Here is a 16,282-nt window from a genome sequence, read left to right on the forward strand (position 1 = left end):
AGAGAGAGAGAGAGAGAGAGAGAGAGAGAGAGAGAGAGAGAGAGAGAGAGAGAGAGAAGTGAGGCACTGATACTATTGTCTTTAAGAGGAAACACTACAGGAGAATAGGGTAGAAAAATGAACTAATAGATATCAGCATGAAACTTCCTCCGTTGATTACTTACATTAAGACAATTGTTTTTTGTATTACAAGTTTTATGAAATGTTATATTTAAATTTGCAAATGAGGAATTGCCTTACATACATTTCTAGACCATAAATCTGAACTTTAGATGAAGCCAGGTTAAAAGTTCTTGTTTCATTTCGTTGATATATTCGAGTCAAATGTTTTTATAGAGGGAATTTGAATATCTCTTTGTATCACTCAATAAATGAGAAAATACAGCCAAAATGAAATCCATTTTCTCCATTTTTTAGTGATAAAATGTTGTGTAAATCCAGCTATGATATGTTATATGAACAAACCCCTCAGTAAAAACCTTCAGAATAGAAAGAGGAATGAAACTGGAAAGGTTGCTGTGTATGTAAGAGCTACTGAAGTGGAGAAAGTTATTTAGAGAAAATGTCAAATTGACTACAGACTGAAAACACTACAGTGAGTAGGGTCAAAGAAAATAATAGATATCACCATGACACTTCCCCAGTTGATTACTTACATTAAGACAACCGTTTTCTGTATTACAAGTTTTATGAAATGTTGTTAAAATATGCAAATGAGGCATTATCTAATGCCAGCTTTTAGTATAATTTAGGAGAAATCTACAGACGCAAATAGACAAAGTAGTAAAATAAACACATAAATATGTTTTCTTTTCACTATTATTTTACACAAACCAGTTCTGCTCTGGAAAGAAGTGAACCTGTATGATTTTCAGGCTGACCTTGGCAGAAGAAAACATAACAGTGACTTTCCCCATTACCTCAGTCTTTTTCCTGTGCCTGGTGTGGTTAAGTGGCATGTCTGGATGGTGCATCACAGCGAGGGCTGCCGGATGAAAATGGAGACGTAAAACATCTGCTATAAACTGTACTTTTCTCTGTTTAATATTTGCCATCCTGTGCCCCGCTCAAAAAGCTGACGTTTTCTGTTAACCGTTTTATTTGTAATTCATAAAATATAAGCCGGAACATATTTATAGCCTTCCTGGTGTGGGTGGACTGAAGGAATTTGTTAAATTGAATAAATACAAGACATATTTCTTGGCATCTGTGATCAATTACAACAGTTTTAACCTTAAGTCAAGCACTTGGATGACAAAAAAAACCCGGACAGACACAGATTCTTCGTCAAACCTCACTTTGAATGTTTGTAAGATAATTCACGAAAGCAAAGACATTTCTCAATGTAAAGAAAGATCCAGTTCTGTGGCTCCGAGTGGCAGGAAGCAACAAGAACAAAGCAGCCTCACTGTAAAACTCAGGGTTAAGGTTTCGGATATGGTTAGTCTAGCCTTATAAACAAAAAAATGAATGAAATAAATCACTTAGAGCTGTAATCTGTAAACTCTTGTTTTGGGAATTGGCTGCTAGAGACACTGCTATGGATGTTTTTTTGCATTTCCCAGAAATCATGTGGTGATCAGACAGCCGATCCTTCGGCATCTTTTTCCTTCATTTTAAAAGGTTTTGAGGTCTGTTCAGCATCGCTTCCTATGACAGGTCCTCAAGACACCACATGTGGAAGTTTGCATGATGTAAAGAGGTGATATGTATATCAGACATAAAATGGAATATTTATTTATTTGAAAAGGGAAGTTGGGGCATTGTGTTGTGAGTGGGGGTGATCCTGCCCTGCTATCTGAAGTCCCCGGCCTGTGATCACATGGCACAACAGGGTGGGGAAAGGAGAAGGTGTATGTGAGTGTGTGTGTGTGTGTGTGGGGGGGGGGGGGGGTTGCTTATCCTGTTCGTGCTGCAATGGGCTGCCCAGCCAACCAGAAGATGAGAAAAGAAGTGCACCCTTGTTGTTTGTTCGCCTTTGGCCCCTGCCATCTGTCCGCTTGGTTCCTGACACCTGTACCAGCCTGTCAGAGCTGGGCTTCCCTGTCAGCAGGGACCACACGGGTCCGGCCTGTAGGGAGACACCAGGGTGGGGGATGGGGGGGGGGGGGATGTAACAGCTCCACAGAATTAAGGAGAAAGTGGGTGGGGTGGAAGGGATCAGGGTGAAGTTGGGGCCACTTTTTGGGAAATTAACTCAAATCTAGCAGTTTTAAGTAAGCCTGGTGCACTCTGGAGGATTTTCAAATCTTAACTGATTTAAAAAACATGGGAAGCCACAGACGGATTAAACCGATTTTTATTATTCTAACCAGACCACACAGTCGAGACACAGGAGCACCTACTTGGCATTTGTCCTAAACCATTTCAGTGTGGCGATTCCAGGGACTTGGGATCTCACAGAAACTCACGTGACCAAATGTGACTTCTGAACAAACGCATACATGGAGGCTGACTGTCTCCGTCACATAGTTGCACTTGTGTGTGCTTTGCACCGAAAACAACAATGTAGGAAGCCATTATTCCACCCGCTTGTCCTCCTTTTCTACCGTCCACCTGGCTCGGCAGACAGAAGTTCTATTCGTGCTGTTGGCAGCCATGTTTCTGTTCTAAACAAGTCCACAACATCCTGTTGGTGACACTTCTCGGTCAGTTCTCTCTCTCATTGGCTATTGTGGGTTCCTGCTCAATATCATCCCATCACTGTTCCTTCCAGAAAACAGGATTTCGAAAATCGCAGAGATTGTGATCCAGTTGGTTACATGAAAGGTGCTAAATTCATTGCCATATGGATTCATATGGATTATATCCATAAACCTCTCACACTGAAGGATCATTTGGAGAGATAATCTCTTCGGTCCAGCCCCGAATCGGGAATATCCCTATTGTTTAGAGGAGTGAATGTTAACCAAACTCTGCCCCAGTGTGGGGCCAGCATTAGACAGTTTATAGATCTAAACTGTGCTGATTCAGTTTTTTTTATTTCTAAGTAAATTACCTTTACAGGTGCCTCTACCCCAAACCTCATCAAAATATTGGCTTGGGGTTCAAAAGGCAATTGGAAAGCAAATAGTTGGCATGCTGTAAAAGCACGGAAAGAGCTATTAATGCCAGATGTTGATCAGACGGAGATGTTAAGGGGAGGATTCTCAGTTATTTTTAAGGGGCATGCTGCTTGAAAGGCAAACTCTGTTGCTGCGAGCACTGGTGTGTTCACGGGCACGTCTTATCTCTGCCAAGAGGGTTCACCCCCGAAAAGGAGCCCGTTTTCTGGCCAACTGTGAATACGATAAAAGCCCATGAAAGAGCACATTAAATTGTAGCACAAAGGTGATGTCAGAGTGACGGAGTTCTCCCAAGACAAGACTCGAGGACGTCCTGGCACCAAGAAAAAAAGAAACAGATGCAGCCTAAACCTGTTAGTCACCCACCTCTAATCGGCTTACACTGGCCCGGTGACAGGCGACTGGCACCTCCGAAGGGTCACAGACACGGCTGCTAATACACCCACCTCACAATGAAGGATGACATGTTGGATATCCACATGGAACCGAAAACAGCACACATTGGGCTAGCGGTAACCAGATCACTGAACAATGACTTTTTTTCCTTTCAAATGACAGCATCACTCTCAGCACTCATAATTATGTATTTGTGTTTCCATGTTCTCATACCCTCTAGTGTTACAAAGACTGTGTTTTTAATATCCTTTGATCCCTCAGAGTTTTTTTCTGGTCTTTCTCTCAGCCAAAAATCACAGTTGTTTCCCTGACTTGAGTGGAAATGAACTGCTGTTTCAGGGTAATGTTTGTGTCTTTTGGACACAAGTCAAGTCGTAAACACTTTTCTTTTACAAGACTTGAGGCTGCAAAATGATTTTGTGTAAAAATGTTTTAATCAGCTGACCTCCCGTAGCTGCCAACAGGTGTGAGGAGCTGAACTGAAAGTACATCGTTTGGATGCCCAAAAGCACTCAGATGCATACTAAAAATGTTTTTCACTTTTCCAAACATGGAAAGAAGTCTTTCTGCTGTGCACCTGTGAAACATGAAGTCATCCCCTCTGATCACATCCACGTTGATCGTAATGCCGTCTCAGCGCTCTGTCAAAGCGCGCCGACATGTTCTCCCAGCGTCTGAGAGCAGGTGGAAAAAGCGATGACCAAAGGAATGACCTCTCCCTCCCCGGCCGGGAGCTGCAGTCTTGTTTGTTCTCGGCGGAGGATGATCTTGTAGGTCCCACCAAGTCAAACAAGTGGCGCGTTGCCAAGTCATCGGGCCATTCACACAGACATGAGGAGGTATTGACACAGTGCGAGTGGCTAAAAACCTCAGCGCTAAAGGGCCACTCACATTTACAATTGGAACAGAAGAGGACTGTGGAGTCATTACATCTAACTGAGAAATCCGTCTGTGTGTTTAGGGCCTGACCTGACATAAGTTACACTGACAGGATAAATACATCAATCACAGTGTACACATTGTAATACACTTCAGTTTGTGTTGCTACATTGGAAAAAAAAATACTTGCTTCTTTGACGGTCTGGTATTTGAAAAAAAGTGACAAATTCAAGAATATTTTTTACTATATTTAGCTTAAAAGGGCAATAGACAGCTACACAGAAGCGCTATCTTCTCTAACTAGAAATGATCAATTTGATTATTTAAGTTTCGGTCATCCCTCTTTGAGACAGAACTGAAACGAGTTTTAGGGGCTCACTATCTAAGGTTCTAGGGTGAATGAGTATGTTACACCTTGCTGGAAACCTTTAATAAAATTAACAAGGACAACAAAACTACAGCTCCCATAAACTTTGTTTTTCAATGCAGTACCTATTTTCTGCTACACGGTCACAGCCAAGATCAAACATTTTAACCTAACACCAGTGCCTCTTGCCTCTCCAGGTTGTGACGGAAATCGAAGAGCAGCATGGAGACTTCAGCTCCAACAGCCACTGAGAAGAAGGACTGTAAGGGTTCAGGTCTGGATGGGAGCAGCTTCTCAGAAATCCCAAAGAAGCCCTCGCCCACCACTCTGACCAGAGGTACAGCTTTTTTTCCAATCATTTACCCTACATTCATTTGGTAATTTGGTGATAACCGACTTCAGCTATTATAATAAAGCACTCTAGTGTCCTTTTGTTTTCTGTAGCATCATGTACTGATGGAGTGAAACATGATGGACAGTCACATAAGTAGCTGGTTGCACATGAAAAGAGGAATACCAAGAGATGGGGGACGCATGTATCAGAGGCGTCAGAGAATGGGTGATGAAAAAGTGTTATAATGAGGTCGAAAGACCTTGTTCTCACCTCCCGAGTGTAAATTTCATGAATTACTAAAGAAGGCTGGCATAGCAGTGGACAACATGGTGTACCAGGGTCCTCGGATAAAGGCCGGGCGGAGGGAAGCACCTTTGAAATGCTAAGGAGATACGGATGACATTGTGGCGTGAGCGGTATTTCTGCTTAATGATGGGCTTGGTGGCCTGCCATGAGAGGAGCCATTAATTGTTTAGGGATGTGGGGTGAGAAACTAGGACGTTTCAGCGTGCCCTCCCTGGCACCTCCACAAAGAGGACACAAGTTTTTCATACCAGCAAAGAAGAAAAAAACAGTGAGCTTGCCATGATATGAATTATTTAGTCAATTACACTGTTATGATCATTGTGTATTATGTAGACTGCAGTGGTTGAATTTTCATAACCTTGCACCACTGAGAAAAAGTAAAGGAGTCTGCTGCACCCATTAGGGCTTATTTGTGCTTGTGTGGTACCACAGAGGTTGCAGGGTGTGCAAGATTCCCACTATAAAGGGGTCATAATTAAAAGATGAGCGCTCATGTTTTCATTAGTAGATGTGTGATGAAAACTCCTTCTAACGAGGTCTGAGGACCTTGTTCGGGCCTCTGAGGTACCAGTGTTATAAATTACTAACGCCTGCTGGTGGAGCCGGCTGGTGGACACTAAAACCCCTCAGGAAGACACACAGGCATCATCTGAGGGGCCACTGCAGGAACATAGCATTCAAGTTGTTTTACTGTTTAATGAAGGGCCTGGTGGCCTGCCATCACAAAGCTCACCACGTCACACGAGGGAGCTGTAAAAGTAGGACGTTAGTGTGTTAGTTTTAAGCCTCTGCTTTTGTTTCCAATTTGATGATTCTTTTCTTTTTTATTTCAAATTAGCATGCATGTGGAAACCAAAATGTGGGGTAAATTTGAATACATCAAGCAGCTTGGAAACATTCTTTGTAAGATGTCACAGACATATTTTCAGTAAGCTTACTCGTATTTGAAACGGAATTGCAAAGTACTCCAAACTATGCGGACTACATCATAGGTCTCTGTAAGCTTGGAAATGAAACCGCACAGTACAGTAGTGTAACTTAAGCAGAAACATCCTGAGAACATCTTGTTCACCCTGATCCGCTGTGTCAGCCGGCAACGAATCTCATAACTTGTTTGATGAGAGCTCACTTTGCTCGTGTTTCATAGAGACATGCCTCGCCTTGTTGGACATGTCTGTGAGTGTAAAGACATAATGGGAGTATGTCTGGCCACTTATGCCGAGTGTGCGTCAGGGTCCAAGGGGAAGCATAGGAAAGACGATAGAGGCCAGGGATGCTGGCACTAGAGTGCAGGTCGAGTTCGGTCCCTATGATAGGAGTCTGGCTTCTTTCTCTGGGCCTTGTTAATGGTTTTAAATGGGCACCCACATTTCGTGTCACAGCCTGCATCCATCTCGCAGCTACAGGGCATGCTTCCACAGGCAACGGCCCTTGCAACCTGACACCCAGGCCCCCGGGATTTACGAGTCTTTGACGGCTTGTGCTTCACCATGTCAGAGTAACATGTGTCCAGATTAGGTACCAGGACTGTAAAACATCTCACGGTTTCAAAGGAATACCTGTGATTGATGCACCCCCCCTCCTCCCAACATCACACCATAAGACTGGCATATGGATGCTCGAAGAAGTGCCGAAGAAGACCGACCGTTTTTCAAATGCAGATCTGCCAACTTGTTGTTTTTACGGCCCTTATTATATCCCGAGAAAGTTTGCCAAAGAGAATTTCTCCATCATCCCTCACTTCGGTGTTGACTGTACGAGGCCAGTGGAGCAGACAAGCTCGCTAACACTCTGATTATTTCTGCCTAAGCAGTGTGTTGTATTCATCTTTCTTGGAGTTCAGCCGTAGCTTGCGAACTCCCGACAGAGATTAATGTTCTTCAGCATAAGAAACACATCGTCCACAGATAATTATTCACAGCTTTGATGTATCTAAGGAGGATGCCAATGAGAGGCGGCACAAAAAGAAGAAATGTCCTCACCTTTGTCAACACTTGCCGTCTCGCTTGTACTCAAACAAGAATACGGCATTAAATCACCCGACCTTTAGTTTTTCTGCATGAAAATGGATCGGCCAAGTCTGACTCGGAGTGGTCACTGGAGCACAGATGGATGCAGAAGAGAAGTCTGGTGTAATTAGTCTTGCAGGGAGTAGAGCAGTGGCTTTGCGATAAGGAGTCGTGTGTTAATCATGGCCATCATGGGTGAGTCTTAGACGGAGCTAGAGTCTGAAGGGTCTCCACAGAGGTCTCCGAATTGGTCGCAAGGGCTTTCTCTGGAAGGTGCTCTGGAATGGGTCACCTCCCCCCGGCAGAGAAAAATATCCCAGAGCAAAATATACCCCCTCCTCCCCCAGCTCCCTCCCCATCCACAGGCCTACTCCAAAGGGACAGCCACTAATCTTCCTGAGAAAGAGATTTCTGCCTTTCTTTCTGAGCGCCTAAATGAAGCTCTTACGCTGCTGTGGTTCCACAGATCGTCGAGAGGGGGTGGGCGGGGGATTCAGTGGCCAGAGTTATGCAGGGATGACCACATTCAAGCCAGACCCCTTGCCCCCTTTGGTTTAACTCCTTGGCCCTCCACCTGAGCTGAAAGAATCAGAGAATCCATCTCCTGATGCCTGAAGTATTCTACTTAGCAAAAAAGAAAGATGCAGTTGTTCACAATGGCCATGGTGCTCTAACATCCGGACCAGTTCATTATAGGAACAAACCTGTGGGTTAAGTGAAATTCCACGATACGACACCATTAACCATAAAAACATCATCAAAAACAAAACAAAACTATAAATCCCATGTACTTCAACATACACTCCTTTATTAATGTTTGCATACTGTTTTTGCAAATGTATTAATAATCACTGATGATTCGCCTCAAGTTTCTCATTTATACTGAAGAGATCTTGAACGCACCATAATATAACTAATGTAACCTCTGTTTGCTAGCTGTTAGCTAGCTGTTAGCTTGATTATTTAGCCAAGCAAAACTGGTCTGGCCCATGGCTGCTAACAGCTATCATTAGCTAGCTCTCCTCCTGTTGATGCTACAGATTTGTAGTTCATGAACGTAGCATTATAAGGGTAATGTTCTATCTACGCCACTCAAGCCCTGATCCCTGATACCTGCAGTACTGTAGAATAGCAAGTACCATCATGGTTTCAGAATTTTGCCATCGACTTGGCATCAAAGTACATGTTCTCTCAACGTTCCCTAATCTTTGCTATTTAAGGAAATACTGCAGATCAAGTTACGAGGCTGTGCATAGAAGAAACACTTCCCCTGGTCCCGAAGGCCTCCAAACATGTCATGGATTTCATTCAACAGCCTTGTGTCCATATTTGCATCCTCAGTGCGAAAGAATCAGCTCTATCAGGTGTCATCTAAAGTAACATTTTGTAACAGCATCAATAATGCCTCTACTGATACTTGAGATGACCTGCAAGCAACAAGCTTACAGGAAGGCCTATTGACCAAGTCCCAGTGTTGTTTATTTTCCTGTCAGGGTCTATAGCCACACACTATCAGGAACTCACCGCTGTCCTCCAAGAATGACATTAAGAGAGACCGATATTGTTTCTGTCCCGGAATGACTTTCAATTTATGGCCTTCATCATCTGCAGAGTCAGTTTACACCATGTGCCTGATATGTCCAGTATGTGCCCTTACTTGGGACTGCACACATCTAATTCAACATCACATCCATATTCCCAGTCTGCATGGGGAGAAAAACCTGCTAAAATACTTGAATGGCTGACTGGGGTAACAGATTACTTACAAACAGTTCATTTGGTCTTTTTCCAAGTCACTCCTCAACTCCCCTTCAGGCTTCCATTCTCGCATTTCTGTCTCTCTCTGTCGTATCTTGAGTTTCATTTTGTTTACTGGCTGGCCAAGACTGGATCTAAATATTAGACATGTTAAGTAAAAGCAGAAGGAGTACATCTTGTTTTTTCATAGTTTGTTTGAAAGCTATATAAAAAGTGGACGTATTGGTTTGTGGACTACGGTTTTGAATCCTTGAATTCAGCATTTTGGCCATCTCCATCTTGGGTTTTTTTGGAACCAGAAGGTGGAGCGAAGTATAACCAACAACACTGAATTAGACATTTTTAGGCAACCAAAATGTTACAATTAACTTTCATGAACTGAAAACACACTGTGAAAGGGTTAAATTTCTAATATGCAAACACGGACAACTCCCAGAACGTTCAATGCTATAGTAGCAACCTGTCAATCACAAGGTAGCCCCGCCCTAAAGTATAGCCTGCTTTATGGTCTATCTGACTCTAAATGGACCATAATGTACTAAATGAACATCATGCTGTATTGAAGAAGACTTGAAACTAGAGATTGAGACCATAAACTCATGTTTACTAGAGTCATTTTCTCATAGACTTCTATACAACCAGACTTCTATGCAACCAGAGGAGTCACTGGCTTCACTTTTCAGAACTGGATGTTGCTGCCTGATGAAAGCTTAAAACAGGGGTTTGAGCCCTGAGTACTAGTTGTGGCCTTTATCATCACCCATCACAGAGTTTCTGGCCTACATACTAAGAGAAGGGAACTGCTGTAGGATGGTGAATTCATCCAGGGAGTCTCAGCAATTGTTTGCAAGGGTTTTAAAGCCTTACATACTGTACATACAAGTATTATTATTACTTTAATTTTTACATTTAATATAAAGCTCTATTATACATAAGTTTCCTGGATTCTTTTATATGTTTACTTGAATTAAGAAGGCAAAGAAACCACAAGATGAATCCAACCATGGGGTTCAGAGGAATTCTTAACAAGTTTTAAGCACTATCAAGACTCAAGATTCCTAGTTTTGAAAAAGAATATCCCAAGACAAATGTTTATTTTAGTGAATGCTTACAAGACAGTCATGAAGGCAAATATTAAGAAGCCTATTTTCTGAGCAAATGCCTCGAGTATGACACCCTTTGGAAGCTCTCTAATGTGGTTATGAAACATAAATCAGGCTCAAATGAGAGGACATTTCTGATATCGGTTGTTTCTTTGGAACATCTGCCTCCGCTTCAAAGCAGCCAGAGTTAAAAAAGTAACGTGGTATGCTTTGGGCAATGTCTGAGAATATAAATCTCTCTGTACTAGAGGCATCTACACTCACACACACACACAGGGCCCAAAGACAACATGTTACATTCCTTGCTGTTTACAAGCAGTGGGAGAGGAGGTGGAGGCAATATATGGATGCTTTAGGGGATTACCCAACACCTTGTCCACCAGCTTTCTCTCCCCAGCCCTTCTTCCCTTCTTCTTTTTGAGCTTCATCCTCTCTTAAACAGAAAGCTCTTTCCCAGCATGTGTAATTCATGCCCCTGCCTCTAAGACACTTCCTGCTTGTTGTGTTTGTCGGCCTGAAGGGAATCAGCCCAATAAGTTATAGCGCTCTCCTCTTCTACACCGTCAAATCCCTGACTCGGTGTAACCCTCTGTGTCCTTCAGACTTGAGCCACCAGCCTGCCAGCCTCGGCTACTTTCATCCGCTGATGTAGCCCCAACACTCACAGTTCAACTGAAGCAAAATAAACGTCCGAGGAGTTTAGACGTGGTAAAACAAAAATGTGTGCTAGCTGTAAACACGGACGGGAGGCGCTTGTGTAAACAGGCCTAGTTCCTACGGCTGAGTTTGTCTAGAGACGGACAGTTTGTGGTCGGGCTCTTCCGGTTCGTACCCCCGCACCCCCCTGTCCGCCTGCGGACACAGCTGCGGTCCGCCCTTGTCGGAACGCTGCTGGAGGAAAAGAATCAATCACAGCGCTGCACGGAGAAAAAAGCCCACCCACCCATGATGAGAAGTGCATGTCTGCAGTTGCTGAGGCATCAGCCGAGAATATATAAAACGATAAACACCTTACAAATTTGCATCAACATATGTCTCTGCAGGGAGAACGTCGGTGTGTTTTATTATGTTAATCTTCCAGACTTCCAGACAGTAGACAATAGGTGCCTTTACAATTAACACCTGCTGTAATTGTACTGTAGTTTCCCAGGAAAGCAAGAGGAGGAAATTGATTTTTACCATCAGTGAAATTCCTCCTTAGAGAGGAGCTGCTTCTTGTAATTACAGATCTAAGGTTTCACTGCTGCTGCTCTCCAGCCTCTGCTAGCATTTAGCAATTAGCCAACTCACTGAGAGTTGTGAGGCACAGCCTCCTAGAGCCAGACTTGTTCACACGTATCACCTGCAAACCAACGGGTCAACGAAGTCAAATGAACTGGGTTCAAACGTTCAAACTAAAATGGTCGCAGTGAGAAACAATAGCAAACCATCCTGCCCAGTCAGCGGCTACGTTTGCAGCGGAGTTGGAGGAATTCCATAAACATTTATGAAAAAATAAACTTTGACAATGTACGTTCATGGTCACAGCCCCAGGAGGGTGAGTCTTTCTCCAGATGGAGTGTGCAGCCGTGACACCGGTCATCCCCAATGGACTCATTCCGAGGACAGGACGCAGACGAGTCACAGTAAACTGTGCAACCAGCAAAATAAGCAGATGAGGTTGCCTCAGTAAATACAGTGGACTGCTGTCCCTTCCCACAATTCATAGGCTCTTTAAAACATCGTCCTAAAAACTGGATCACACTGGAAAAACTGAAAGGCTTCTTAAACAAATGTCACATATCAAATTTGGCTTCATTTTTGCTTCCTGCAGTTTGTTATTGATTGTCCTTCTTGATATTAAGGCACAACTTTTACTACGGCTGTTATAGTCTAATATTTTGAGCAGTAAAATCTCATATTAAGGGTCAACACATTTGACAATTGCATCTCAGCGTCTTCTTCAAATGGAGCTGCTCATGTTTCATCACGTGACCTCAGTGGAACGTTGGTCACACGGTAACAAGTGGACACCGAAGACCATATTTACACCGACGGATAAAAGGAATCGTTAAATAGGAAATGTGCTTATTTGATATCTGTCTGAATGAGATGAGAAAATCATGTCTGTGTGTTAAGTATGTAACTAGAGACAGGGAGTGCTTAGCTTAGCATAAACGCTTGATTCAGGGGGATACAGCTAGCCTAACATTGACCAAAGTTAAAAAAAAAGCACCTACATGTGTGGTTTTAGGGGAAGGTGAAAGCATATTTTGGCAAACAACCTACATTTAGGGTAGGAGACCTTGTGAAATCTCCACAAAAGCTTGCAGGTTGACATTTTGTTGAGATTATTTTGTACACATTAAATAGAATACAATATTGGGAACAATATATGTGAGAAAACAACTCAAAGGTCCGGTTTTACTAGCTTTTCAGGACCTTTCAACCATACAGTATATCATTGTCTTCGTAGCCGAATGGAGCTAGCTCTGGTGTCATGGTCTTTGGTGTGCACTTGTTATTTGGGTTGTAAAAAAACATTGATGCACTAGTATATACACGAGTATCGCGATATGTCGCTTTATGATACTATATCAATTCTCAAAACCATGATAGATGTATAATCAATAATATACATGCAAGGATTTGGGGCACACAGGCGCTCAGATCGCACACAAAGAAGTGCTACCGTATGATGTTGGATGCTGTTGTGATTGCATACAAAAGTAAAAACAAATACTCAGACATTATATAAAGAAGGAATTCCAAATGGAGGCTGGTTGTCCTGCACTCTTCCTCTTGTACCATTCTTTTCTGCGGGTTAAAAAAAGGACTCTCGGCCAGCCATACGCTACAGCTTCATATTCTTTGTGAGAAAGTGATTCTGGACTGGGCTGCTATTAGTTACACTGCTCTGTAATCACAGCAAAGCCTGTCATAAGCATTGTATGGTTGTCATGGTCCAAACAAAATGCTACCATATGGAAAACTGATTTGTAATGTCATGTATCATACAGCAGCAGGAAACTGTAACAGCTGGGTAGCAACAGATGATTGAGTGCTAAGCCTGGCTGGTGTTGGCAGTGCAGTTCTTTGGTATGAGAAGCCACTACGTGTCCAGAAACAGGAGGTCTGAGATTTAAATCTGAGATTCTTACCCAAACATTACATGTGATACAATATATTTACTCAAAGTGCTTCTCAGTGCTTTTTGCTTTTTCTTTACTTAGATGGCCTCAGTACAATTCTATGGTTGTGGTGCAGTAGATGTTGTGGAACATTAAAACTAGGACTGCCGTAGATATAGTTTCAGCATTGACATTACGATGTGTAGTCACAATGCAGGACGTGCGTTGTTGGCAAATGAACTACGTCATGCTACAGCTTTGTTGCAGTTTGATATTTTGCGCTGCAGGTGTGCTTGGAAAGGCACAGGGTGAAGGTCGCCTGTGAGCTTTATAGCACCCCTCGTCGAACATCGGCGCCTCCCCAGGCCGTGGACTTAATGCTCGCTGCGTGGGTCAGGGCTCTCTGTGCAACTGTCAACCATGGCGGACTTACTCAGTGCGAGGGGTCTGCTACAATGTCGGCAACCCGCCTGACTTGTTTATTTTTACCATTCATATCTATACAACCATGGTGTTTATGATTACAATTTTAATAGAACACAAAATTGCTTTAAAAAAGTTCTTCATGAATCCAGCCTCTTCATTGTGTTCTCAAAGTGCACCGCATTTAGCTTTAGAATACACAACATCTTCTTTGTATCGCTAAATATATCACAGGACAAAAAATATATGTTTCAATATTGTGCAGCTTTAATTAAAGCAGAGTGTCATTGGGATTTTGTGGCTATACTTTAAACCAGAAAGTATGGAAGCCCAAAGAATTCACCAACACTGCATCCATCTGTAACCATGACACTGACCAGATGTTTCCAGTTGCTGTTCAACGAAGGTCGCCACCTCAGCCGCATCGGGTTTATTCTTTCTACACCAGAGCTGCTTCTTGCTTAAAATCCCCTCAAGGGTGCGTTTGCTCAGTACAATCCCATGTGAAACATCAAGCAAATGAAGTATTTCATGTGTTGTAAAGCCACGTTTAAAGTAGTCTTCAATGTACTCACAATCCATTTCTATGTCTAATGTAGGGTAACCTGCCAAAGAGCTGCTTCTATGACTTTTGTGTTAAAGTATCTTATAATTTCCACTTTCTATTTCATAATTTCTCTTTTTTTTGGTGATTTTTTTCTGGTGGAAATGGGCTTCCATGAGAAAGGCTGTGTAAGAATTTAACGACATACAAACTCATGAAATCATGAATGACGCAAAGCGATAAATTTGAAGTGAGCGATAAAAAGCAGGAGGGAGAAGCCTCTTCACGAGGCACCATGTGATGTTGTGGTCCAGCTGCAGATGAACAAAGACGTTCCACAGTCAGGCCTATGTGTTCAAAGTCATCCATTTAATTCAATACCAACAATAAAAATACCCTCAAACCCTTTTCTGTCAAATTAACTTCCATAAATGCTAATTTAAAGTTTTGTTCTGGGAAGATATAATTACACTCTACATTACTGCGAGGAGGTTCATTGCTGTGCTTTAGCACCATTGCATAAGTGAAAGGAGGCGGCTGTCTAACAAACAGTCTGCCAATGAAAAGGGTTCGTGAATGAAAGTCTGTGTGTTAGTGTAGCGTGTAAGCCTGTTGTGTTTTGTTTGCCAGGTGATTTCCCCGACGGTGTTAGCTAAGCCCGAGAATTTTTGGCGCTGGCTTCAAAGAGCAGCATGGTCATCCCCTGGCAGCAGCGAATACAGACATGTTCACGGCAGACATGGAGCTGACGTGCACACTGCAGGCAGACTGCTTGTCAGCTTGACCACCGTCATCTTACATTTAGAAGGAGTTGTAGAGCTAGTTTCAGAAGGAGACTCGTGCTTCAGTTGAAATGGAAAGCATCCATTATTCCACACTCACTCTATATTTTCACACAGTGGTGAAACAATTAGTCAAGTGACAGAAGAGCTGTCCTTTTATTATTGTAAATTAAATACTTTTTGGTTTTAGACTCAAAACAAAAGAGGCAATATGAGGACAGCTTGGCTCTGGGGAGTTGTGTTGGTAATTTTCAGATTAGATCTTCAGATGGATAGTTTTTAGAACAGATCACTCTATAACGAAAACTATCATTAGTGTCAGCCCTATACTTACATTCACACACAATGTGCAAGGTAATACCCTCAGAGTGCATTCATGCTAAAGCTGTGTTTAGATCTGACTGTGGTGCCCCAGACACCTGCTGCGTAGGTGTCGATTTATAATTCGTTGAATTGATAGCACCGCCGCAGGACTGGATGGAGGCGATCCAGCCGTATTGTGCTTTAATTGTACTCCGCACAGTAACTGGGTTTACACCTTCGCCAGGTTTTCAGTTTGGTTTGTCTGTCAGCAAAGTTACAGAAAAACTACTGGCTGATTCTCATGACCCTTGATGGAAGGGTGTAGCATACATTTTGGAGTAGATCCGCATCACAGAGAAGATCCACACACTGCCATGGCAGAGGTCTGCTCTCTCAGAGTGCGCTTTTAGTTTGTTTCGTTTGTGTGTCTTATTGAATAGGAAACCCTTCTTCCATAATAGCCTGGTCTGTTACGTGTAACATGTAACTTGACAATATGTTAACCGCCACCGTTTCACAACGTTAACCAGGGGAAACTATGTTTACCGAAACTGTTGCACAAAGTTAACCAGGTATTAGGTTAACTGCGACAGTTTTCTTGTTTGCTGACCGAAGACAGAGGCATTTAATTGTCTTCTTATTGTTTAGGTCTTTCAGTGTGGACAGGGAGCTTAATGATAACAACCTGAAAATCCTAGCGTGGAGGCATTTTTTAAATTTCAGCCGGCTTAGTGTGGATATGTTGTCTCACAATCACCTCTGGACCCTGGTGGCTTAAAGCGGCCTGTCTCCAGATTGTAATCTAATCAGAGATTATAAGGTAAACTATCATGGTAAGAGATTGTACTGTGACGTGTTGTGGCAAGGTGCTTCTTCCGCAAGCACAACGTATCATATCACTCA

General features: G+C 42.8%; 1 protein-coding gene across 1 annotated transcript in view; it reads left to right on the plus strand.

Annotated features, from left to right (window-relative positions):
- Positions 1-16,282, plus strand: part of gli2a (GLI family zinc finger 2a) — an 85,535-nt gene that overhangs the window by 12,867 nt on the left and 56,386 nt on the right. Inside the window, exon 2 of the mRNA XM_031869926.1 lies at positions 4,905-5,044. Coding sequence (XP_031725786.1) covers positions 4,930-5,044 — 115 coding nt within the window. The 5' untranslated portion in view covers positions 4,905-4,929. The remainder of the gene's footprint in view (positions 1-4,904; positions 5,045-16,282) is intronic.

This window comes from Anarrhichthys ocellatus, unplaced genomic scaffold (genome assembly GCF_004355925.1).
Source record: "Anarrhichthys ocellatus isolate YVR2014 unplaced genomic scaffold, GSC_Weel_1.0 scaffold50, whole genome shotgun sequence".
NCBI classification, from domain to species: domain Eukaryota; kingdom Metazoa; phylum Chordata; class Actinopteri; order Perciformes; family Anarhichadidae; genus Anarrhichthys; species Anarrhichthys ocellatus.